Here is a 25,415-nt window from a genome sequence, read left to right as displayed (position 1 = left end):
CAGACGTCGCGGCGGCTCAGCCAATCGCTGCCCACCGCCTCGTCGCGTTCCGCCAATAGGAAGTGGCCGGAAGTAGAAAGAGGGCGGGGGAAGCGTTGAGGGCGAGGCGCCGCCCGGCGGAGAAGGAGAGCGCAAGCAGGCGAGGCGGCGGCACCACAAAATGGCGGCGGGGTCAGGCAGCGCGGCGGCTGTGGCGGCGGTAACGGGCAGCGGCCCTGCGGGGCCTCACGCTGCCGGCGTTACGGCGGGCGGCGCCACAGCGGGGAGCGGTGCGCCGGTTCCGGGCCCCGGGGCGGTGCTGATCGGGGACCGGCTGTACTCGGGTGTGCTGATCACGCTGGAGAACTGCCTGCTGCCCGAGCACACGCTGCGCTTCACCCCGTCCATGAGCAGCGGCCTCGACCCCGACACGGAGACCGAGCTGCGCGTCACCGGCTGCGAGCTCATCCAGGCGGCCGGCATCCTGCTCCGCCTCCCGCAGGTAGGCCGCGGTCCGGGCCTGGGTGGGGCGCGTAGGCCTCGCGGCGGCCGAGCCGGGTTGAGGGGTTGGAACGGGGCACCGTGAGGCCTCGAACGGCTCCGGGCCGCGCCGCGGGGCTCGCGGAAGGGATCGGGGGCGGCGGCAGGAAGCGCTGATGTAAGCGGGGGCGGGGAGCCCGTTGGGCTTTGTTAAGGCCGGGCTCGGGGCTGGGGGTGCGCGGCCCTGGTGGGATCCGCTCGTCATGAGTTTCGTTGTGGGCTTAGAGCGAAACTTCCCTGACTGTAGAGTCCCAGGTACTCGAGTTGTAAGAGGAAAGCCGTGTTGGAGTCACGTTCCCCGCACCTAAGGAAACACGTTGTGACGTTTTGGTTTGGTTTTGTTTGTTGTTTTTGCTGGTAACATTCGGGCTTTCCCGAGTGCAGGAGGCTTGAGGCTTCAGATTGGTAGCATTTGAGGTGATTTGAGTGCTACTTTTCTTTAGGTACTGCTTAACTAGCTCGTTTATTAGCTTTATTTTGGTCTTAAACCTGTTGCCATCACCCAAAGTGGTATTTTCTTGACCTGGGAATGGTTTTCTTAATGCTTGTTATGGTTGCTTCCTTTTTAGGTCGCTATGGCTACAGGACAGGTGCTATTTCAGCGTTTCTTCTATACCAAGTCTTTTGTGAAGCATTCCATGGAGGTAAGAAACAAACATGATGTGCATGGCTAGAAAAGTGACTTAACTTTTGCTCTGTTTCACCTGGTTGCCTACCTGGATGTGATCAGAGTGTTGGTAACTAACCTGCAGGCTTACAGACTGATGTAACTTTGCAAAGCTGCACGGTGCTTAGTGATTTTTGTGAAGTGTTTTCCTGTTTTTACCACTGTTTTCTCTTGTTATCCCTCCTTAAGCTTATCCCTCCTTAAGCTATCGGAGGAGATGAGCTTCAAATTTGAGCAAAACATCAGTCTCTTGCAATACTTCTATTTCAGCACGTGTCAATGGCCTGTGTTCATCTGGCATCCAAAATTGAGGAGGCACCGAGACGCATCAGGGATGTAATCAATGTGTTCCATCGTCTTCGACATCTGCGAGAGAAAAAGTAAGCTCAGGTTCAGAAATAATCTAAAATGCTTGCTTTATATTTCATTTATTTCACTTCGCTGGTTGATGTTGGTATCATTTTGTGTTTAATAAATTGGAGAACGCGTTGAAAAGATCTCCCTAAGGAGAAAAGTGAGTTGATAAGTTAAAGGTTTTCAGTCCTAGAAGTAGTGGTGGTGCATCTTAGCTTTACACAGACACAGCTTAACGTGCTTGGGTTTAAATTTGTCATTGAAATTTGACACTGTCTTGCAGAAAGCCTGTACCTTTAATACTGGATCAAGAATACGTGAACTTGAAGAACCAAATTATTAAGGCAGAAAGAAGAGTTTTAAAGGAGTTGGGATTTTGTGTTCATGTAAAGCATCCTCATAAGGTTTGTATTGTATACGTTAACTTTGTACTCAGTTTTTCATGTGATATAAATGCTTTGAGTTGGGTGCTTAATTCCGTGGGAGCTGTGTGGTTTGTTCCTGAGAACAGTAGGTGATTCAATGAAGCTAGCTACTCGTGATACCTTAATCATTCATTGTGCATTTGCACTCATTTGTTGATTAGCATAAACTTTTCCAATTAGAGTAGTCTACGTTCTCTTGCTTTCTTTTCAAACCTAGGAAAAATCTGCTGAATATACCAGTGACACAAAACGTGTCGGGCTGTTCTTTGCAAATGTTGTTCTACTTCCATTGTTACTTATTGCAGCTAGCCATATTTTCTCCCAAGTTACAGCTAAAAAGGAATCGTGAGTTGTATAGGAGAACATACCTAGCTTGAAGACGAGCCTTCTAGATGAATAGCATGATGACTGAGCTCAGAAGACGGAGAGCTAGGAAGGTCAGATCTGGTTGTGTGTCGACTCATGCCAACTTCTGCACTGGAAAGCAGAGGTTGTGTGGGTTGATGTTGCAAACACCCATGTGGAGTGTTTTAGAACTTGAAAGGAAACTGGATGCCTCATGGATGTCCCTCTGAAATATATAGGTGGCTCTCAAGATTCTTGTTAATAACACAATAACCCATATCTTCCAGATAATCGTTATGTACCTTCAGGTATTAGAATGTGAACGTAACCAACACCTGGTCCAGACTTCATGGTAAGTTGATTTTCTTTGTTATAAGAGACCAGCAGGGGCAGTAGCAGAAATATGTCACTTGATGTATTCTGGGCAGCAATGCTCAGAAGTGATTATGGGCCACAGCAGACAGCTCCAGTGTTTCTTGGAGTGCCCAAACTACTACCCAAATGTTGATCGGCCTCTTAAGTTTGAGGCTCTGTTTTAATGGTAAGGTAGCTTTCCACCCTGACTTCTCACTACCCTCCTCTCTGCTTTCACCTTTCAGCTGAAAGGAAAACATTGAGTGGTTAATGGTTCTCTTGGGATTTTGTTTGTTTCTTGTTCTTTGTAGAAAATTGTGTAGTCAGTGTGCTACCAGGCTGGGAAATGGCCTTTCCCATTGCCTGAGTTTGATTACAGGTGCGTCAAAACATCTCAGCACAGATAAATTTCTCTTATCCCTATGGCTAATGCAAGGTATCAGCTTCTAAGACTGGATAAGCACATTGTATTCATGGTTACTGAGACACGTCCTCTGCCTTGTTGCTTTCATTACTGCAAAGATTTGCTTGGATATGGGAAGCTTATGAGAAATTCCAGGTCTTAAACGTAAATAAACAACACTTTTAAGCAGTGATGCTTTTTAACCATGCCGTGGTTTAAAAATAGTGTGAATCCAAAGATCATATTTCTGCTGACTGAACTGTCTGGTACTGTGGCCTGTGTACAGAGAACCAGTTTTGACTTTTCTTTTCTGTACTCTTTTAATCAAAGGGTAGCCTCTGAGGGTAAGTGACTAAGACTTCTCCTCTGCTGCCCAAGCGCTATGGTGCAGGGATAGCTGCCGTCTTCAGTCAAACCAAAGCAGGCTCTACAAAGAGAAGGCTGACTCTAGACAGGTGGTATACACATGATAGTATAGTAACTGGCCAACTGCTTCTTGTGCTTAAAGTTTAACTTCTTTTTATCGTGTTTTTATTTGACTGTTGTATGTTTTATAACTTGGTTGTTGATATTTCGAATGGTTTTTAATATTAAATTTTTATAACTGTTAAAAAAAAATGTACTTTTAGATGATAAGAGCAAACGAAGATAGGATTTAAAACATCTCTATATTATGGTTTAGCAGAATAAAAGAACCTGAAATTTAGTTTCAATTTGTAAATGAGAAATCATGTGATACTCATTTAGGACTTGAAAATCCATACTCCATATTATTTCCAGTACTGTTGCATGTGGGTCCCTTCAACTTGTCGTAATCTATGAAGCATTCAGATGTCAATTACATATTACTCATTACCAGTTTTCTACTCTTTATCAAAGGAAGGAGGGGTAAGAGAGGAGGAGGGAGGAAATTACCCCATTTGAGAAATGTTTCTGATGCTACAATGACACATCTGTGTACTGATGCTTGTAGGTTCCAGTACTTGAAAACAGGTGGATATCCAGTACAGTTGTTGCCTTTATTTTTGCAGTGTGCATTTTACAACATTACCTTTTGATTAATACATTGTGACAAGGATTCATTTCCTCACACACCTGATTCTGAGCCCACACAGAAAGTTTACAGTGACCAAGGTTGGAAGCAGTAAAGTTTTTCAACTTGGCAAGTTAAGAAAAGTATATATAAAGTTCTGATGTTTGAAATACCACTCTTCTACTCTTATTTGCTAAGAGGTTTGTTCCCTCATTTTATTTTTGTGGTATAATATGAGTGGCTTTTAAAGTTCTTTTCTCCTAAAAAGATGAATTGATGGTTATGACTGCTCGTCTGGGGCAGCAGTTGCTCTTTGTTAAAACAAGACAACCAGAGCAGGTGGGAGTTTGACATCTAAAAGCCTCAGGTTCCTTTCAACTCTCCTATGTAAAATGGATGCAAGTGTCTAGACTGTGGTCTCTGGTTTGGATGTCTTGGAGGCTAGTGAATCCTTGTATAATGGTACCCACATAATTAATAACAACTACTTTCAGAAAGTTTACTATATTGAGGATTTTGTTTTCTGTTGTTTCCCCATCTGATACTTTGCTTGACATATGTGCTCAAAAATCTAGATCTTTTTAAGGGCTTCAACTGACAGATTCAGAGGAAGTTACTTTGTATTTAAGACTTTAGAAGAATAATTTTCAAGTGTACTGACTGGAATATTATATGCAATATTTTACAGTTTTCTCATTCTGTGAATATTCATTTTAAGCAACATTATTGAAATTGGACAATTTGGAAATCGTGTTTCATGTGCCAAGGAGGAGATCTGCCTGAATACTGAGTATTCTCCTGAACTGATGCTCCCAGAGACCTTTCATCTATGGCTGTTCTTTGCATCGAGGAGAATTCTGTTCAGGATGGAAAACACTGCTTCCAAAGGAGAATGGATCCCTTAAATCTTCAGTGGAGGCTGGCATGTGCTGAAGTGGACTTCATTTTCATGGGATAACTGCCACAGGAGCTGCTGCTTTTCAAACCATCTGGGCTCAGCCCTATTGCAGAGAAACATGTGAACCTAAAAGTCTGTAACTGAGTACTTCAGATTATATTGTATGTTGTCTTCATGCAAATCCTCTCTAGTGCATGAGAGCAGGCCAGTAGAGATCCAGAAGGAAAAGTGAAGTTAAAAATGGTTCTCATCTCACAGCTGAATTTTCAGCAGCCAGTCAGTCAAACTTAATTTCTATCACACATCCCTCCCCTTGAGGGATTTTTTTTCTTTTTTTTTTTAGTAAAATCATTAAGTTTTTCTTTTTTTAGATCGATAGGAATGTAATATTGAAGTCTAGTTGAATGCAGAAAGAAGTAGTACCTGTAGAAGTGGGGGGGAAGAGGGTGGGGAGGGGAAGGTGCAGAGGGGCATCAGGAGGGAAGATCTTGTGCTTTGCAACTCTGTTTTCCTGTCTTTCAGGAATTACATGAATGATAGCCTGAGAACAGATGTCTTTGTAAGATTTCAGCCAGAAAGCATTGCCTGTGCATGTATATACCTTGCAGCTAGAACGTTGGAGGTGAGCCTATGTTTCCATTAACTTCGGGTTTGCTAGGTCTTTTACTAGAAGCAAAAACTGAGTATCTCTTCCCCTCCCTTTCAGATTCCGCTTCCTAATCGTCCACATTGGTTTTTACTCTTTGGGACAACAGAAGAGGAGATACAAGAAATCTGCTTAAAAATTTTGCAGCTCTATACTAGGAAAAAGGTTTGTTTCTTTCATGTCATGGGTCCCCTAAAGACTGCAAGTTGAAACATGAGTTGGAAAACCTTACCCTGTTTGACACCAGCTGCAAGCTTGGTACGTTATTGGAGCAGGATACTAGGCACAGGGTCTGGGTCCTTGTTTTTGGAGTAAGTGGAAAGTCTGGCTTACAGAGTTGTATTATAAGCAAGGGTTTTGATCTTACAGGTTGATTTGTCTGATTTGGAAAGTAAAATAGAGAAGAAGAAATTAGCAATTGAAGAGGCAAAAGCACAAGCTAAAGGTCTACTACCTGAAGGAGCCCCGGTTCTGGATAACACGTCAGGATTTTCCCCTCTACCTAAAAATGGTAAGCAGTGGTTGAGTTGTTTGGAATATTTTCTCATCTACTGTTCTCATGGTAGTTTGAATAGTATTGCAACTCTGAAATACTTGAAACAGATAAAAGACTGAATTCAAGTTAGTCTAAAGCTAGCTTAACTGTATACTGTGGAGAGATGTGCTTGTATGTGGTTTTGGCAGTAAATTAAATACTCAATTTTGGCATGTTATACTAAAGAAATGTTACACAGGGGATTCTGGTAAGTAGTATTTCTGGGTGAGAGGTCTGATACTTCTGGTCTGCTGCATGGCTTTTCAGATGATAATGTCTTCAGTTTCTCTTCTCTTGCTCATTATTCCCTTTCTTTGTGAAGTGGCTTTGGAGGCAGTGTGCTGCTATTGCAGTTAACTCCCTTGGGTGACAGTAGTAACAGTATTTGGGTGGAAATGCTTCAGGTTAAATCCTGACTTGGGGTTCTTCAGATCCACTTGTAGGCAGTTGTGTGCTCTGGCATGGACATATGTACCTTAATAACATGGATACAGTAGGGATTGTTAGAAGCAAAATGAAAGCAGTGTGGGGAGAGGCTTCAATCCTTATCTCTCCCAGTTAGTACTCACATTTTCAAAACAAGGTAACAAAGGCTTCTTTTTCTAGAGTCTCCGAAAGAGGCTAAAGGAAATAAACCTTCACCTCTCCCTGTTCAAGCAATGAAGAATGCTAAAAGGAAAGCAGAAGGAGCAAAAAGAACCGGTTCGAATAGCCCAGTAAATGGGTAAGGTTTGCATAACAAAAACTTACTTTTTCCTCATTGTTATTTTAAACAAAGCTTACTGTGTTTGTTGTCCCTTGCAGGGTTCAGAAAAGCAGGGAAAGCAGAAGTCGAAGTGGGAGTAGAGATCAAAGTTATTCAAGATCACCATCCAGATCTGCATCCCCTAAACACAGGTAGGTAGTGCTGTGAAAGGAGTGCTGCTGCACTGAGGTGTTGAAAGGTAACTTCAGGGAGTCCTGGTAAATATGGTCAGTGTGTTTCTTGTGATGACCTTTAGGAGCTGTTAATATAGTAATGTAGAGTCGTTCTGCTTAAAAAGTCATGTCCTTACTCTTCCTGTAGGAAAAGTGAAAGTTACTCCACATCCAGTGGTTCCAAATCCCACAGCCGCTCCCGGAGTCGCAGCGACTCTCCTCCCAGGCAATTCAACCACAGCTCGACTTACAAAACTTCCAAGATGAGAAGTTACAAGAAATCAAAAGACTATAAATACTCAGCACACAAAACACGGAAATCACGCAGCAGGAGTTCGTCCCGATCCAGGAGCCGATCCCGGGAGCGTTCCGACCACTCGGGGAAGTACAAGAAGAAGAGTCACTACTACAGGAATCACAGGCACGAGCGTTCTCGTTCCTACGAGCGAGCAGCTCATCGTTACGACAGAGACCATCCTGGCCACAGCAGGCACAGGAGATGAGCAGTGTGAGATGTTCTTTCCTTTGGAATTTGAGCAGTGGAGCTCTTCCCCATTTGGCCTTTGCAGCGTAGGGTTAACCTGGCTTGTAAACCACTTGGTCTCAGTAAAGTCTGTGTTAACTGGTAATTCTGTGCTTGCTGTCATGTATCCAAAGGAAAGATACTAACAAGATACAATTACACAAAGGACTCTATCTGGTATTTGTCTCCGTGGATGTTACGCTGGAGGTCAACTGCTAACACTGCAGAGCTTGTCTGGATGCTCCTATGCCTGCTCTTTAGTAATCTGCATACTGTAGCACATAGAGTGTTGCTTGGGTTTTCCAGTTCTGCAGCAGGATCTGCATTCCTCAGTTGGAATGCTGTGTTGGACAGCCCTTCCTGTGGAATTAGAAAACCCAAGGAGGTTCACAAAAAACCATTGGAGTGGCTTGGTGCTAACAAAGCTGTCTTTTCATACTGACTCAATTATGTTGTACAATTGTAAGGTGACTTTTCTAGAACTGATGCCTATATTAGGTTATATATGTGTATATATATTTTGCAGTGTTACAGTACAGTATGGGAATATGGCCTTACTAGCCTTTACACTTTATCCACAATGTAAATAAGCATTTGTTTAATACAGGTGAAAGATATATACAGAAAATTCAAAACTTGAACTCTATCGAAAAAAAACTTGTGTAGAAAGTTCTGATAAATGTGAAAGTATTTAGCTCTGTGTATTGAGAGTAGTATATTTTTTATCTGTGCAATGCTGTGTGCAGGCCACCAGCTCATAAGACATTTCCTATATATACACACTTCAAGAGGTTTGAAATTCTTTACTCAGGTTCTTTGATGCTCTGAAGAATTAGTAGTTTGTCAATCTGCATGCTTGTTGAAGAAAAGCCTTTTTAAAACAGCCAAAACCCCACAGCCCAGTAGTATCAGTTCTAGTGGTATATCTGAGCTGTTACACTCGTGCTCCCTTATTTCATTAAAATATTTGATTTTATATTAATTAAACTTCATAGTAATTTCTTAAGAGCTGTACCACTCTGCCTACTCATAAGGAGAGAAGAAATTTGGTGTTGAATTGAAGAAATGTAACAAACTGTAGTAGACTAATGGCTAACATGAGTTGCTGTTCTCTGAGTATAGATGCTGTGCTGGGGCCATACAGGAGCACCTGGTGCATGGGCTGAAATCAGGTGCTCTTGTTTACACCTTACAAACGATGTCTGTAGCTTTTCCTAGGAGCCTTGCCTGCTATTTTCATCATCTTTTCTGGAGGAACGTGGGATTCACAAGAGGTTTCAGTACTCCTAATAGGAGTTACTGTGTTTGCAGCACAGTTAAGTTAAATGTATCATCCTAAATGCATCATCGCTCGCTTCAGTAGGTGACCCTGTTTCTTATTCTGGGGAAAGATTAATTATTCTCTGGATACCTTGCAGTGGTAGCTGTCATTCTGTAAGTCTTCACCTTGTTTCTGATTACATGTCAGCTGAGAAAAGACAACTGAGTGAGACAGGCAGCTGATTCAGGGAGAGCTCTGGAGTTCCAACAGAATGCTGCTGTGGAATGTAATTAGGAAGTCAGAGTAGGGGAGGGATACGAGTGTGAAGCTGTGCTGGCTGGTTCTAGCTAGAGTCACCCCTTGTTTAATCTGTTCCTGCATCAGCAAACTGTATGCTTTATCTTGACCTTTGCACACAGATGGAAACGAATGCTTTCATACCTGGCTTGCCAAGTAATTCATTGAGTAGAAGTCAAAGTATTAAAGTAGTTAAGACTAAATGCAGTACAAAAAGTGACTTAGATCTATCCTAAATGTTTCTAATAGAAACAAACAAATATTCTTACTACCTGCTTATTACTTGGAGGAAGTGTTTCCCTGCTCAATGACTTCCTTCTGCTCTGGATGCTTCCCAAAACACCACTTGCTCTGCTTCCTGAGGTAGGCAGCAGAGAGGGGAAGCAGGTTCACAGCTGCAGCTTCCTCCAAAAGGACTCTTGGAGGAATTACCTGAGCTGAGTGTCGTGTCTGCTAGCTATCAGTGTGGCTGCCATCCAGCACAAGTAGCACAGCCAAGGATTAAGGTAAGATCTGGGCTATGTACTTCTTTCTATCTGAACACTGTGTCACTTTGCATAAAAATCAGCAGCTGTGCTTGTGTGCAGTGCTAAATAAATAGCGTCCCTTAAAATCTGGAGAGGGGAAAAAAAAAAAGAAAAAGAAGGGAGAAAGTGTGTGTATATTTGTCCATTGAAGTGGTTTGGTTCCAAAACAAAAGGGATTATATCACAGCATTAAAGGACATCCTGTTCTAGGAGAGAACAACCTGTCTTCACCAGCAGAAAGCCTGAAACAGATAGCTACACAGAGCGTCTTGGCAGGGAGGTAGAATTGTGAGAAGATGCTCAGAGTAGCTGGAGGAAGTGTAAAACAGAGCTGTTGAAATACGAGGGCTGAGTCACAGACAGGAGTAGGTGCATCTCCCCGAGTGTGAGGTGTGCCTGTTGTCCTTATGGCTCAGCCACATTGCCAGGTGGTGACAAGTAATACTGCTTTACTTTGCTCCAAGACCGCAGTGAAAGACTTCACCACGTGTATTTAATAGCTTCAGGGAAGCTTACATGCAAGTAGTTTTACTGCCTTTACTGTGCTGAGGGTTTAGAACTGATGTATCTGTCACAGTTCCTGGATAGCAATGCCAGGTGTTAATAACCTCTTTAAAACTTGGTTCCAGAGCTGGGATTTGAGCTCTTTGCAGTGGTCTCAGTTTAACAAGCATTTTAATTAAATCCAGGTTTCTTAAGTTAGCAATCTTAGGGTTAGTTAAGCTCCTGCAGTTGATATCAAAACAACTGATGCTAATCTACAAAAAACCCGTGGGTCAGAACTTGGGTGTCCCCATGACTTAACATGCAGCTGACACAGCTGAATTTCATCAACAGTGACTCTGGTCCTCTTCCTTGTACATTGATGAGTAAACTGTCTGGGTAACAAGCATAGCTGGTCTCTGGGAGATTACAGAGCTGTGATTCATAAGGATCTGCTTGTCACTACATCAGGAAGACTTGTTACGAAAACAGATATCTTGGGAAAGTGTGAGGAAATGGGAGAGAGGTTCCACTTCTGCTGGAAACGTCCCCCTTGACCACCCAGCTCACTGCATGGGCTTTTGGAGCATGGCCACATGTGCTGCAGGCAGTGGCCAGCTTCAGATCTTCCATTGGCTTTGGGAGATGATGGTGGTGGTTTGTGGTAGGATGGCTGTTCTTTGTGTTCAGCTTCCTAGAAGCTGTTCAGAGTGAACTCTGCTGACCCAAAGGCAGCGGATTAGAGATTAAAAGTCATTTAGATAGAGGGAGTGGTTGTTTGAAACTTTATTTTTTTTCTCGTTTGTCTACAGATCTACAGATTATCGTTCTAATAATGATTTATAGTTCTGCAAACACTGCAGTTATCCCGATAATCAGCTGTGGAAAAAGTGCCAGAGACCTGCAAAAATGCACGGGAGCTGGAAGAATGGAGTTCACTCAAATGTAGAAACTGCAAGTAGCAATTATTTAAGAGTGTTGCTTCACCAAAAGAAAAAAAGTTCTCCCCATTGTACTGTGATGCAACTCTTCCTTGAGTTGCCAGGCAACCCTTGTTTTTATTGTCCTCAAATATGGGGTGAGAAATTGCTAAGCAAAGCAAATCTGCATTTGGTTTATGCATCTCAGGTTGAGCTAAATGGCAAAACAAAATTGTGTCCCCTTAGACTGTGGGTGACGGGGTTGAAATCCAGAGCTTCCAAATCTGATTCCTCCTGAAGGAACCAGCTGCTAGCGAGCAGAGCTTGGTTAAAAGCCTTGGCAGAAAGAGCTGCAACGACCCCCATTGACTTCAGTGAGGCCTGACCCTTTCTGATGCCTAAATGAGTGAGAAACTACATGGAACCCATGACTGTAGCCCTTTTGGTGCGAGTCAGCTGTCAGTGCAGCATGTGGCTGTTGTCCCCTGATCTGTGGCTCAATGACCTTAAGCTGTGTCCTTTCCCTTCTGCCCCCTGGCAGGGCAGTGCAGCCCGTTCTGCTTGCTGCTTTTGTTGGGCATTCTCAGACTTATCAGGAAAAAGAGCAATTTATGATGGATGTTGCCCTTGTGGTTTGTTTGTCAAGTGCTGTGCGTGTTTATGGTGCCATAAAAAGGCACAGTGACAATTAAACACAACATACTTTGTATTTAAAACTTTTCCAGTGGACAAACTCTGCGTGTCTGTTAAACCTTGGCCTCTATTTCCTTAATGTTCAGGAGCTGCTGTGCTGCAGGCAGGGAGCAGACTGGGGCTGTGCTGGCTATAAGGTGTACATCAGGTGTAAGCATCAGCCACGGCTTTCTGCAGTAACATTACAAGATACAGGCAGTGTTTTCTTATCACTCAAGCCCTCAGACACAAAAGGTGGTGACTGAAATGCAAAAGGTGGTGATTGCAAGCAAAGCTTCTTGCTCAGGGCTTTTATCTTTGCGTAGAAGGCTATGACTGATACGTGAGTATCATGCCCTTTTCTCGAGCTCTTCTACATCTCTTGCAACAACAGCATCTTTTTCTCATTCGAGGAAATGGGGCTGACTCATGGGTCTTTTGGGTTCTTTCAAGGAAGCTGAACTGCTTAATCTTTGTTAGTGAGTTTTCCGAGTACAAAGGGAGCTGATGTTCCTGGCACGTATCAAAATGAACTTAATGATTTTAAAGCATGATTTTAAAAAGCCTTTTGATGGAGAAATTAAAGCAGCGTAGTACTAACAGATGGAACTGAAAGCCTTTGTATGCAGCTGGGTACACGTGGATAAACGTGTGCAGGGAAAGCATTGCCTGAGCACTGAGGGTTGTAGCACAGGAGGACTGTAGAGCTTTCCCATAACGTAGAATCAATCGTCAGGTCGTGCCGGTGCGGGCTGTAAAGGCACCCATGGCAGCAAGCTGGGCTGGAGGTTGAACTGCTGCCGGTTAGAAGTGCTTCTGTTCTTCCCTCTGTGCTGGAGCAGAGATTTCACCATTATCCATCCTCGTGCAGCAGATGGGCAAACCTCCGTCCCGGGGCGGGGAGCGAAGGGGATCCCGGTGCCGCCGGGCGGGGCGGAGGTGGGGGGGGGCGGATCCGGGGCTCTGTGCCGGCTGTGAGCGGTGCAGGTTTAAGAACCGCGTGGGGCTGCGGTGGGAACAGAGCGAGCCGAGCCGAGCAGCATGGCCCAGCCGCGCTGCCGCTCCGTGCTCATCACCGGCTGCAGCCGCGGCATCGGGCTGGGCTTGGTGAAGGGGCTCGCTGCCTCCGATCCATCCCCGGAGGTCGTCTTCGCTACGTGCCGTTATCCCGATAAGGCGCAGGTAAGCGGGCCGGGTTGAGTCCTATGCGGGAGGATGGAACCCGGCGGTGCTCGGGGCGAGGAGGGATGCGGGATGGAGCCGGGGCTGCTGGGGGCTCCGAGAACGGAGGGTACGATGGGCTGCTGCCGGCTGGGTGTCCGCTCCTGGGAGGGAATAAGGCGGCAGAGCGGCTCGTCGGGCGCAGTTGGAGGTGGGTGCTGCCCCAGGAGCTTCCCCATGGATATCCCTTACAGCTCCTTTCTGCGCTGCGCATCCATGCTCTGTTTTTCCTCGTTCCCTGCTGGACTTGCAACAAGTCCAAAACCAACTTAAATACTGTCCTTAGGCAGGGATCGGTGCCTTCTGCCCGTTGCTGCTGCGTGTCGCTGGGGAATTCATTTACCTGCCTTTTCCTCTGCCGTACAGCAGCGGCTTATTTGCACCCCTCCTCCCCTCCTCTATCCCCAGGCTATTGTATGCGAACGCCAGACAACCCAACCTGTGGGGACGAGCTGATAGCTGGTTATCAGCCTGCTCAGCCCCGTGCTGCTCCAGCCCGATCTTGGCAATCTGTGGTGAGCAGAACGCTGCCAGGGCAGCTCTGCACGCAAAGCATCATCCTCTGCCCTCCTCAGAAAAGATCCGGTGCTGCAGAGCTGGGAGAATCTGAGCTCTCAGCCCTGTGTCAGGACTCTGCCATCATGTAATCAGTGCCACAAGCACTGCTTCTTTTCTCCACGATGGGACAGGGCTGCCCAGGGAGAAGGGATTCCCCTGGCATGCAGAATGAAGGAGAGCTCGCACGGCTGCTGCCTTGCTGTGAGTTTAATTCCTTACAGTGTAAGTTATCCCACAGCTCTGCTATCAGACAACACAGAGCAACTTTTACTGCTTTGCTACACAAAAGCTGGGGCAGGAGCTCCTGTTGTTCCAGAACAGCACAGGGCAGGAATGGCTGCAGCCTGGCTGCTCAGCTCTGCAGCAGCACTCTGCTGCTCTATAGGTGCTTAGGAAAGTGAAGAAAGTCATCTTCCTTCTGTTCCTCAACATCAGAGCAGACAATGCAACACACAGACTGAGGGTATATCTCTGAATGGAACTGACACAGTGTGGGTGCAGGTTACCTTCATGCTGCGGGAGCTCCCAAGCTGTACTTGTGGTTATGCTGTTTGCTGTGCCCTCCTTCAGGTCCCAGATGAATTTCCTACTGGTGATTGCACACTTGAAGGTTCACACTGCAGGGACCTTCAGTGATTGAAGCCTTCTTGTGCAGGTGCTTGCTCTGAAGCTGCTTTTGCTGAGAGGTTCACCTACTGGCCCTCATTGGTTTCCCATTGTGATGATCTTGAATCAGTCGTATGAAAAAGCAACGTGGTTCCTTCAGTAGGAAGAGCTTCCTAGGAGGCATTATGCAGACCTCAAGCAAAAAGCATGATAGACAAAGGACAAACCTTCCCATAGCATGATGCATGGAAAAGGCTGGGCAACTGCTTGCTTGCTGCAGGAGAAACCTGGAAAGTTTCTGGTAGCTGTGCCTGCTGGAGGCAGGAAGCTGGAGCAGGGCTGCATTCTTGTAACCCTGAGTTGGGATCCAGCAGGCCACACTGGTGCATCCTTAATTTGGGTTGATTTGTTTTGGTTTTGGGGTTTTTTTGGAGCAGGAGTTGTCCTTGGGGGCTCGGGGTAGGTTTTTGTTCTTTGTCAGGACCTCTAAGCCATGTGCTGTGCTTTGGCAGCACATCAGTGGAGAGCTGTGCAGCCGGCTGAAAGCATATTTCTAACAGATGGGTTTGGAAACTCCACAAGGAAGGGAAATCTTTACTGAAGGTATTGTAGTCTCCCTGTTGCTATCTGTCTCATCTGCAATGCTAATGCTGGCACGAAGCCTCTGACCGCTGCTGGGGCAAGCAGTGATGTGTCTGGGCCATATAGTGGGCACAGCTGCCCAGCTCTGAGCTTGCAGCCAGCTGGGTAATTTTGCTTGAGTGAGTATGGTTCAAAAAGATAGGTAGTTTTTATCCTTCTTCTCCCAGACAAGGCTTTTGCCTTCACTCCGCTGCCAGATCTTGAAATCCTGGGATGGAAAAAACAGAAATGAAAAACAGCCTTTTAAAAATAATTGGCCAGATTTTAGAAGAAAAGTGATTAAACGTGTTTAATTACCGGCCAATCCAGCGCTCATCTCAAGGACGATACCCAGCAGCACATCCCCACCAGGGGACTGAGCCGGAGGAGCTCTGAGCAGAACGTGTGCTGTTCACAGCTGCATGCCAAGAGCATCCTTTAGGCAGCACCCCAGGGACCCGACTTTGGATGAGGAGCTGGACAGGAGCCCGTCTGCTTGCTGCAGGGAGCAGCATCTCCTGTAGCCTGTTAACCCCGGGATAAGGCTGAACAGCTGCAAGCTTTTGCATGCGAGGCTGCTGGCAGCTGTAATAACTCCAGCTCTTGTGCTGCATACCTCCTAGGTGGCCTCCGCAGAACATTTGCCTAACAAATGGGCTAAGATCACACGATAGCATGCAGCAGGCCTGCAGGCACACGGAGATAACCGCTGCTCCTCCCTGAAAAGTCCCGTGCTGGGCTCCTCCAGCCCAGCTTTGCTTCTGATCTGCCCTTCCTTGAGCTGCTCTGGCACCGAGAGCGGAGGCAGCTACAAATCTTTTCCAAAATAACCCTCGTGTCCCGTCTTTGCACTCCAGATGGACAAAACCAGCTGAGCAATCTCTGGAGCAGTCCTCCAGCAACAAATCTGCTGTATCAGGAAGAGGGTGTTCTCAAAATCTTTCTAATTTTGGCTTAAGGCAGTGGTTTGTACTTCCTACTGTGGATGGGGTTGGGGGGGGGACGACAGACAGCAGCAGCTTGGTGTGAATTCTTCCATAATCTGACAGCAAGTTGGCTGCGTGCTGTGATACTGGACAGCCCATCTCAGGGATACGTGGGCAAATCTGGAGTGCTTTGGCTTTGTCTGGAGTGCCAGCAGGGCATTGGGAAGGGGCACTGAGTTCCCCTTTGCCTGACACAGCTGCCTTAGGTGCCTCAATTGCTTCCAATTGGTCCAACACAGCCAGGCTCCTTCCAAGACTTGTAACCAGAGTGAATAATGCTTTCATAAAGAAGGCAAAGTAAATCCTGCTAAATGACAAAAGCACCATAACACCCTGATTGGAGCCTAACAATCCGTGCACTGATGGATCTGTATCTGGAGTCTCAGCGCCAGAGGATCCTGTTTAAATTGGAGCAGGCTGAGTCTTTATTAATCGTAATTAAAATCAGCAAGCAGGAAACAACAGATGTTAATCACAGTATTAAGGTTTTTTTTTTCTCTTGGAATCCCTGAGAGCTGATTCTCATGGGTAGCTGTTTGGGTACCAAACACTCCTAGAGCTGCTACACTAAACATGTGGGGCTGGTGTTGAGTGCTTTGCTTGTTTGCTTCGTTAGCTTGTTTGTTTTAAATCAGCTTTTGCAACACCATAACTAAATAAAAGCGGCTCTGTCTGTTGGGGCTGCCGTAGACTTGTCCTTTTTGGGTTTCCTAACTAGGTTTTCCACTCCTGTTCTCATTGAGTGCAGCAGAGCTCTGTACTTCTTGCAGCCCAAAGCTGTCCAAGTTAAAGCTGCGCCCAGAAGCTTCTTTTGTGAACCTTAAGCCACTCGAGTTGGAGTCATTATTAAACACAATAATTAACTAAATGGAAAAACTATTGAATTTTAACTCGGGTTTACATGCAGCAATTGTAGTGTTTATGCTCCAGGGAAGGAGTAATGCCACAGCCTTTGGAGTTCTGAATTGAAGATATTGCTGGCTCGCTTCAGAACCCTCTCACTGGTTCTCATTGCACAGAACATCTCTGGCTTTTTAGCAAAGGAGGTTTATCTGCTGCCTCACAGTTGTTGTTTGTTTCGGTCTGACAGGGAAGCAATCTGTCCATAAATAAATGAAAACATAATGGAAGCCAGAGCGCTTCTGGAGCTGATCATAATTGGTGCTGTCAAACTGAAGTACAGCAGACAGTCCAAAGCCACAGAATTATTGCAGACCTTGACATGGCAGAACTATTCCTGTCCACAGAAAGGAATGTCTGCAGGTTTTGTGCTTCTGGCTTCTTCCCCTTCCAAGCCCAACGGCAGCTGTAGATTGGCTGCAGTGGGAGAGCAAGTTTACTAAACAAACCTGGAGAGAATCTTGCAGAACATCAACTGAGATAAAAAAATGTGATGTGTTATAACTTGATGAGAAGACGTGGCGTCCCAAGCATCTCCAAGTGGCAGAGGAATGCTCTTTCAAAAGCAGCCATCCCCACCCCTGCTCCAGATGGGCTTCTGAAGAGGTGGATTTGCTTGAGCTGAGATGTTTGGCTGTGGCTGCTCAGCCCCTAAGCGTGGCTGGGAGGCTGCACTCCATCCATTAAGAGTAGTCCCTGCTTTCTGCATGGCACAGAAAGCCAAGTAATGCAGCTGGGGCTGTAAAATCCAGTGTGCACACACCCTATCCAGAAGCAGTGCCACCACAGCACTTATTTCCTACAAGAACACTTCTTATTCCTCTCTTACTTTACTACTGAGAGTATAATTCAGATGGCTGAATTATAAATATACTGCAGAGAGAACACAGTTCTCCTGGATAGTTGTTGTGTACATAACCAATTTCTCATCTGCTCTACTTTCAGTTGCAAGAACTGAAGCTAATGAGAGTATTTGGAAACAGGATTTCAATGGGAAAACTGTTAGGATGCTTTTTCTGCAACCAGTAATGGCTTTTCTTAGAGTTTCTGTTGCTCTGATGTCTGGTAGCAGCTAAACATCAGGAGAAGTGCTTAACAGCAGTGAGGAATTACCAGCTTGGCATGCAGCCTGAGCACAGTGGAACCATCACCCAGAGCCACCTGATCAAAGACCTTTGGTTAGGCTGTAAATGCACCCTCTGTATTAATATGCTGAGAATTTACTGTGCTGGTTTCTTGGCTAAGCAGGTGAAGAGCCCAGTTTCTTGGAGCAGTCAGTCTTGCTCTCAAGAAAGAGCTGCTGGATGGAAAATAAATAGTGGCACTGCTCTCAGTCCAGTTACAGAAGTAAACATCAATTCTGGAGGTGCAGGTCTCAAACTGCTTCATGTAACAGCCACAGACACACGTACAAAGAAGGTAATATAAATCATTTCTTCTTCCTAGGAGCTCCAGCAGCTTAGCAAGCAGTACAGCAATATCAAGCTCCTCCAGCTGGGTGAGTAAAGAGCTTACATAGAAGCATGTTCAGCCAAGTCAGGTGAGTGCATCCAAAGCCTCCTGCATGGTCAGTAGCTGTGCACGACCTCCAGCAGCTGGAAAGATCCATAACTTCATCTTAAGATAACAACAGGGAATGTAATCTCTGTAAATCTTCTGTGTATGGCCTCCATCCTTGTTTGCTGCCCGTCCCCATTCACAGTCATGTTTTAACTTTGGTTTAGCACGTGCTGTATAGCAATAGCATTTGGACCACATCACTGCTCACTGTGGCTGTTCTTGGCTCCTCCGTGCAGATGTGGTCTGTGAAAACAGCATCAAGAAAGTAGTCAAAGAAGTGGAAGAAATTGTGGGAGACAAAGGTCTGAACTGCCTCATTAACAACGCTGGCATCAATGTGCTTGCCTCCTTGGAAGATGTCACAGCAGAGACGATGCTCACCATCTACGAAACCAACACAGTCGCCCAGCTGATGGTCACTAAGGTAGGAACTGGGAGAAGCATGCTTAATTGATGGCATTGCAGAGGCCCTGCCACTAGTGAGCTGGACACGTAACCCAAGTGTTTATCAACATGGAACTGCACCCCTAGGAGAGCAGCAATGGCTTTCTAGCCAGTATCTTTCTCTTTATTTAAAACCAGTTGGTATGAGGTCACTTTAGTGGACAGCTTGGGCTGGGAGGTGAGCAGACTGCTGGCTTACGTTTGGATATTATGGAAAGGTTTTTATGGTCAGCTTGCCTTGATAGACATCGCCATTCAGTGCTGATGGAATAGAGTTGTATTGCAATTTTTCACAGAGCAGAATTTGAGATTACATCATGCCTTAAATGGACCAAGAGCGAGGTGACCAAATTAAAACCAACTTTGTTTTTACAGGCTTTTCTACCCCTTCTGAGGAAGGCAGCTCAGCTGAGCACAGGAATGGGCTGCCATAGAGCTGCTATTATTAATATGTCCTCTCTTGCTGCCTCCATGCAACTCGTCCAGGCGAATGAGATGTTCCTCAAGGTCTACCCCTACAGGATAGCAAAGGTTTGGATGATTCCTGGGCTGTGCTCATTGGGTGAGAACAGGTCTGTTAAAGTTAAAGGCCTCTCTGAGCCTAAGATGATCGCAGCATTAGTTTTGTCACATCCAGAGGCTGAGTTTGAATGAATTGTCAGGATTAGACATGCAGTTTCTTCTATGCCACCTACTCATAAGCTGTTAACATGCTTGTTTTCCCTAGTAAAAAACCCGTGTTGTAATTATTGCAGAAAAATGGAGAAAAATCTTACGTCAAGATTATTCTTCATGAGTCCTTAGGAGTTTCAAATGTCATTTATCTTCCATCGTAACTTAGTTTCATCTTTGGGCAATAAGTTTATGAGGGTGGAGCTTTCACAGTGCTTCCCTTAGAGATATTTCTGAGAATGAAGGCCCCACAAAGCCTGGATAAGTTACCATCACGCTGCTATTGCTACTTGATTTGTCAGCAGGCATCTTTGAAGGGAGATGCCAGTTGGCTTGGCTTAAGATCTTGCTGAAAGGTGGTTGTGAAAAATAGCACACTAATAGATGGTTTCCCCTCTTCTAGACTGCACTGAACATGATCACCAGATGTCTCGCTGCAGACTTGAAATCAGATGGAATTCTCTGCATTTCTCTGCATCCAGGCTGGGTTCAGACAGACATGGGAGGAAACATGGTTAGTGACATCTCTATATATAAATAGGAAAGCATAACTCCCTTGTTCCAACCCTTGACCAACACACCCTGCTGCAAGTACACTTCCATGCACTGCATAGGCACACTATGCAACATGAAAAAGATCCTATTTGATCCTATTAACTCCTTACATGCAGTTGATCGTATTCTCAGTTATGCTTAGTAATAACTCAACCTCAATTTGCTCTCCAGGCTCCCTTGCAGGTGCAAGAGGCCATCCCTGGTATTCTCTCTGTTCTGGATCGTCTTGGTGAAAAAGAAAACGGTTCCTTCCTGGACTGGCAAGGGGAAACTCTACCATGGTAGATGTGCTAGCATAGTACAGAAACAGCATGTTGGTCACTATTCAACTTGCATCAACTACTGTCTCCGTCTTCAGGGTTTTCTTAGATTCTCATAGAAATAGCCAGTCTGATATCCACCCCCTCTCTCCAGGTATATTCAGAAAGGTTTACTCTTCCTTGATATCACTACTGTTCTGCTCTAACACTTCCTGACAATACTACTGTGCTCTTAGTGATGGGTCTCTCCCACAACCAGCTAACATTGATTAAAAACCTGCAGGTTATATCTGGGGCTGGTTCCACTTTGCTTCTACAGGCAAATCAGCAGCCTGCCCTCAGACCTGTTCTGACAGCACGGGCTCTTGGAGCCTGCTATGGTGGGTGTGCTGGAGACATGTCTTGGGAAGAGGTCCTCCACTTTCCTCCAGACCTGACTTAACTTTATGGATTTGGTACTTCTGTGTGTCCTCGGGTTCACAGCACCGGGCACTGGCTTTTTGTTCCCAGTGGGTGATCAGCATCCAGATCTTGGGTTGGGAATGTGGTTTTGTACATAGATTTCTGAAGAGTCTTCAATAAAAGTCTCGTTTAAAGAAATTGTCTGTTTAATGAGCTACTTCAGTTCGTTTCTCTGCGTGTCGGCCTCTGTTTTGTGACCACAGAGCCGTGTGCTCAGGCAGAAAGTCTAACCTGAAGGAGACGCCAATGGTTGGACGTGTGGGGAGCACACCTGAAGCTGAGGTTGTTCTGGTTTGAAATAACCAAAAGCAGCTGGCGAGAAGATCTCGGTGTTCTGGCTGAGGGAAGGATAAAAGCAAGGCGTTCTTTGAAGCGCTGGGCTGGCTTCTGCTCTGCTCCCCATGCCAGCTGATGAGACCTTTCATGCCGTGCCAAGACGGCGGTTCTCGTACCCAGAAAACAAGAGGTGAAGCAGGAGAAGCAGGCGTGGCTGTTTCTGGACAGCAGCCACCCGCAGATGCATCTCAGGGTGCAAAGGGAGGGGTGCCCGGCAGCCTTTCCTTGCTGCTGCAATCACCGGGACGTGTTTCCCTGCTGCAGCTGTGTGAGCACTCTGCGTCTGACCTCTGTTTTGCTGAGCAAAGTGCTGCTGTTCCCTTCCCTGCTGGCTCTCCCATGCCCCATCCCTGGAAGATGTTCAAGGCCAGATTGGATGGGTCCATGGGCAGCCTGGTCTAGCATTAAATGAGGAGGTTGGTGGCCCTGCATGTGGCAGGGGGGCTGGAGATTCACGATCCTTGAGGTCCCTTCCAACCCTGGCAATTCTGTGAGTGCACAAACAGCTCATTGACACAGGCTGCTGCTGTTGGATCCGAGGAGGAATCTGGGCGCGAGCAGTGGAGAAGGAGAGGCTGAGGGAAGAATGGGATCTGTGTGCAACAGCCTTCGTTCAAAGGCGTTACAAATGATTTTTGTTGGCGCTTTGCAGCACGGCTCCCGAGGCCGCCATTTCCCTGGGGCGCGCTCAGCACCACGGTTGTTCCGGAGGGCGGCGGTAGGGGGCGCTGTGCTGGAGGGCATCGGCAGGGAGCGCTGTGCCGGCGGGCACCGGAAGTTGGGGTGGAAGCGGGCACCGGAAGTTGGGGGCGGAAGCGGGCGGGGATGGTGAGTAATGGTGGCCCGCCGGCCTGAGGAGAAGGCTTAGGGCTGGCGTTCAGGCCCCGGTTCGGGCGTGGTGAGAACTGCGCCTCGGGAGCGGCCAGTCTCGCTGTTTGGGGTTGCAGAGAGGCTGTGGTCTCGGTATCGGCCCCTGGTGAGGTCGAGCAGTTCCTCACAGCAGCGTTCCTCGTTCCACTTTTCGCTGTGGTAATGATGCCGTAGTGCTGAGCTGGGCGGGAACGGGCGAGTGGGGCTTGGGTTGGAGGAGCCTGCTTTTAAAATCTGAAATAACAAAAGCTGCATTCGTTATCTCTGAAACTCGGCTACCTCAGTGTTTGTGGGCGTGTCACGTCCAGCAGAATGGAATTGGTAACACGAGGATGCTTGGAGGGTTGGGGTTACGTTTCAAAGTGCTTTTTCAAACGTGTTATTGCTACTTGCCTCACTGCATAAATGTTTTTACTTTAACAGTCAATACCGGATCTGGTAGACTGGATGAAGTGGGGAAAAAAATGTTATTATCACAGCTGACTTCCCAGCTGCTGAAGGCTTCACGAGTTGCAAGTGAGTGGGTTTCTGTTTTCTTTTGGGGTAATTGGGCTCCCAGGAGTTTCTTTTCCAGCCAGCAATGTGGGTGGGGGGCTGTTGGTTGTGTTATGTGAGTATCTGTGGCTGTGCTGTCAGTACCACGGAACTGCAGGCTGTTACGTTTCAGAGGAGGTTTCTTAGCAGCAGAGAACAGTTCACAGCTATTCCGGATTAGTTGTACAGCTCACGCAGTGAAATGCCATCTAATGTAGTTTTAGCAGATGAAATTGTTGTAAAATGGTTGGGGTCAAATTGAGAAATAAACCCTTCTTTGCTTTTATGATGGGAATTTAATTGCTTGTATGTGGTTTCCTTTATTGTTATGACTGAGTTATTTTAGTGCTGCTTGAGCTGTGCAGAGCTGTTGTGAAGATATTTCTAGAAATTTCTGCCTCCTAAGTGCAGTTCTTTTCTTCTCAAAGGGCACTTTCTGCCGAGGTCAGTGTCTTCCTTTCTTTGCTGTCATTCTACATCTGTGAACTATTGCACACAGCCACCTAATAAGAATGGAGCCCAGCCTCAGCGGTGGCACGTGCTGGAGCCTGAACTGGAAGAGATGTTGGTCCCCAGAAAGCTTTCCATCAGCCCCTTAGAAAGCTGGCTGACAGTCACATACTCCCTTCCTAAAGCAGAGGTCAGTAGTGCTCAGGAAGAAGAGGGCTCTGGGCCTTTCCAGAGATATGACTGTCCTCCATCTGATGAAGGAGTTGATGTGGAAGAAGGGGAAGGAACACCAACCAACACACTGCAGTGTAAGAACGTGTTGAAGATCCGCAGACGGAAAATGAATCGACACAAATACAAAAAGCTGCTAAAGAGAAGGAAGTTTGTGAGAAGGAGGATAAAGGAGGGGCGCAAGAAGAAACGGCAGGTAAGCTCAGCTTAAAGGGAACATCCTGGTGTAGGTACACACCCTTCTTAAACTGCCTTTTATTCAGGTGTTGGATTTTAGGTGGGATTAACGTAGGGAAAAATGGCAGCAGCTTGGAGAAATTCAGTCTAATCCAATTCAGGATTTACTGGCCCAGTAGCTTTGGCTGATTTGTTTTGTATTTTACCTGTACGTCCTCAGAAACTAATTCAGAATATTTCTGTGCTTGTAACAAGTTGCGTGTGATAGTTACCAGGTGTGAGTAACTCATAAAGATGTGTGACTAGTGGGAAAGAACTTGTGTTTGTGTGGAAGATTAATTCACATGCCTATATTACATCAGGAAGATCAGTTTAATCTTCATTTCCTACCCGTCTTGCTCATGTTCTCACATGCTTTTACAGAGCTGCTGTAGGAAGAGACCATCCTATTGACTTACTGTTTTTATTTAGAACCCTTTTCTTCATGCATCCTTTCTACTAAAGGAAGATGTTGACCTTCATTCAAGTTGTGGATATTCTCATTCAGTGCTGCCTTTTGACAGCCTGCTATGATATAGTTCAGATAATTCTTTGTTAATTTTCACCTTGCGTAGATGCCTCTTTAAATGGGGTTAACTGTTCTTCAGTTTCTGCACACTTGTGATGAGAAATTCTCTTACAGTTTCACTTCCTATCAGTTTTGCTATTACAGCATTTTTAAGACATTCTTACCAGTGTCCTTGTTTGTTTTAAATGCCTTTCCTATGGCTCACTGTATTTTGATACTTGGTTTTGCATGTATGGGTTTGTATGTAGATCCTCCTTGGGTCACTTGGGCAGTGTCTGAAGACTTGAGTATTGCTTCTGAGGTGTTGCCATTCTCCCTCTCTCTTTCTTTTTCCTCTGTTTTAGGTAAAATTTGAGAAAGATCTGGAGCGCATCTGGAAAAGAGCTGGTTTGAAAAAGCCTCCTGCAGGATGGCAAACACCCAAGATATTTCTGAAAAGTTCCAAGCAGTAGAAATACTTGTAACAAGTTTTCACATGTAATTGTAATTAAAAGAAATATTTAAGTATGCAGATTTCTCTTAACCTTTTTCCTTGTGTGATAAGATTTGGAAGTCACTTTCAGTCTCGATGAGCTCTGATGGGGTGGACTGGCTTCTGAGAAAGGGGAAAGTGAGTTCCCATGGGCTCTTGATCCTGCAGTGTACAGAAAAGCTGATCTGAAAATGTGTTTACTTTTACTGACTGGCTGCAGGAAGGTTGACTCAATTGAAACAGAAGAAAAAATGTTGTGTGGAACTCATTGCTACAAGGTACAGTTTAATTTCAGTGCTGGAAGGACAGGTGACTCCAGGCATCATATAGGAAGGTTCCTGGGGCTTCCTGCTGTTGTCGCTAGATGGCAGTCAATTCAAAGCTTCTGAAACGTGGCAGTGAATGAAAAGTTGGCAGCTGGCTGGATCTGCATGTAGGTATTGTAAGGAAAGGGGGGCACTCGTGTCACACATGGTTAAAAATTGATTATTCTTGGTGGAGAACTACCAACTTGCTGAGAACTATATTGGAGTCGTGTAGAGACAGGTGGGTAGCACATTTAATAGATCTGAGCCATATGTTAACAGTAGGCAGTTTTTCTCAGGGAACTAAAAAGGCATTCCTTCTTTGTGCTTTAAATATGCTGCAGATGCTTTTTATTGAGACCAGTAGGACTGGATGAGCACAGCTGGAATAAGATGGCCTTTCTCATTCACTACTGCTACCTTTTCTTATTTATTTTAATACTGGGATAGTAATTAGAAAAGAGAATTACTGAAATAGTAACAATTGCAAGTTAACTTTTGTGCTATGACAGTGATTATACTAGGGCACTTCTGTGGTAAATTGCAAGTCTCCACTAAGTAAAGTAGCTTGTTAAATGCTATGCTGTCTGAGTAGTCGTCCTGTCCTCCAAATGACAGTCTGTGAAATGCAGTCATTACTTCTACATCTATTAGACATAATTAAGCAACCAGGTGTTGATGGAACTACTGTGTGATTTACAAAATTGTCTGACTTCTACCTGTGGAAGTTACTATCAGTATTAATCATACAAATGCTGCATTCCTTTTTGCAGTAGTGTATCAAAGCACATCTCAGGATTTGTGCTTTCTTTACGTGGCAGGTGCTGCAAAGACCCCATCTTTGTGG

The 25,415-nt window shown here is 45.7% G+C and overlaps 3 protein-coding genes across 9 annotated transcripts; all 3 read left to right on the top strand.

Moving 5' to 3' along the window:
• Window positions 1-17: 17 nt before the first annotated feature.
• On the top strand, window positions 18-7,726 carry CCNL2 (cyclin L2). 6 transcript variants are annotated; one of them, XM_031613237.2, is made up of 11 exons: window positions 22-481; window positions 1,089-1,163; window positions 1,457-1,566; window positions 1,824-1,944; window positions 2,598-2,662; window positions 5,521-5,620; window positions 5,705-5,809; window positions 6,014-6,155; window positions 6,786-6,903; window positions 6,984-7,076; window positions 7,246-7,726. In XM_031613237.2, exons 1-11 carry the CDS (start codon window positions 161-163, stop codon window positions 7,598-7,600), a joined length of 1,605 nt encoding a protein of 534 aa, XP_031469097.2. In that variant the 5' UTR covers window positions 22-160; the 3' UTR covers window positions 7,601-7,726. The 6 variants fall into 6 exon arrangements, 4 of the variants coding, with proteins under 4 accessions (XP_089979094.1, XP_031469097.2, XP_031469100.1 ...); XR_016459367.1 differs by lacking the exons at window positions 5,521-5,620; window positions 5,705-5,809; window positions 6,014-6,155; ... (1 more) ...; window positions 6,984-7,076; window positions 7,246-7,726 and adding exons at window positions 3,398-3,522; window positions 4,819-4,918 and having other exon boundaries at window positions 18-481; XR_016459366.1 differs by lacking the exons at window positions 5,521-5,620; window positions 5,705-5,809; window positions 6,014-6,155; ... (1 more) ...; window positions 6,984-7,076; window positions 7,246-7,726 and adding exons at window positions 3,398-3,522; window positions 4,789-4,918 and having other exon boundaries at window positions 19-481.
• A 5,007-nt stretch (window positions 7,727-12,733) lies between these two features.
• LOC116242581 (uncharacterized) lies at window positions 12,734-20,748 on the top strand. The gene is made up of 6 exons (XM_031613396.2): window positions 12,734-12,962; window positions 18,119-18,170; window positions 18,469-18,656; window positions 19,052-19,207; window positions 19,752-19,862; window positions 20,075-20,748. The coding sequence occupies exons 1-6, from the start codon at window positions 12,822-12,824 to the stop codon at window positions 20,186-20,188; spliced, it is 762 nt and encodes a 253-aa protein (XP_031469256.1). The 5' UTR covers window positions 12,734-12,821; the 3' UTR covers window positions 20,189-20,748.
• A 1,009-nt stretch (window positions 20,749-21,757) lies between these two features.
• AURKAIP1 (aurora kinase A interacting protein 1) lies at window positions 21,758-24,298 on the top strand. Of its 2 annotated transcripts, none has more exons than XM_031613635.2 (4): window positions 21,758-21,789; window positions 22,255-22,347; window positions 22,794-23,242; window positions 24,136-24,298. In XM_031613635.2, exons 2-4 carry the CDS (start codon window positions 22,296-22,298, stop codon window positions 24,241-24,243), a joined length of 609 nt encoding a protein of 202 aa, XP_031469495.1. In that variant the 5' UTR covers window positions 21,758-21,789; window positions 22,255-22,295; the 3' UTR covers window positions 24,244-24,298. The 2 variants fall into 2 exon arrangements, with proteins under 2 accessions (XP_031469495.1, XP_031469494.1); XM_031613634.2 differs by lacking the exon at window positions 21,758-21,789 and adding an exon at window positions 21,796-21,990.
• The last annotated feature ends 1,117 nt before the right edge of the window (window positions 24,299-25,415 follow it).

Source organism: Phasianus colchicus, chromosome 22 (genome assembly GCF_987193195.1).
Source record: "Phasianus colchicus chromosome 22, bPhaCol1.hap1.1, whole genome shotgun sequence".
Taxonomy (NCBI): Eukaryota; Metazoa; Chordata; class Aves; order Galliformes; family Phasianidae; genus Phasianus; species Phasianus colchicus.
This window is presented reverse-complemented; position numbering and strand designations above follow the sequence as displayed.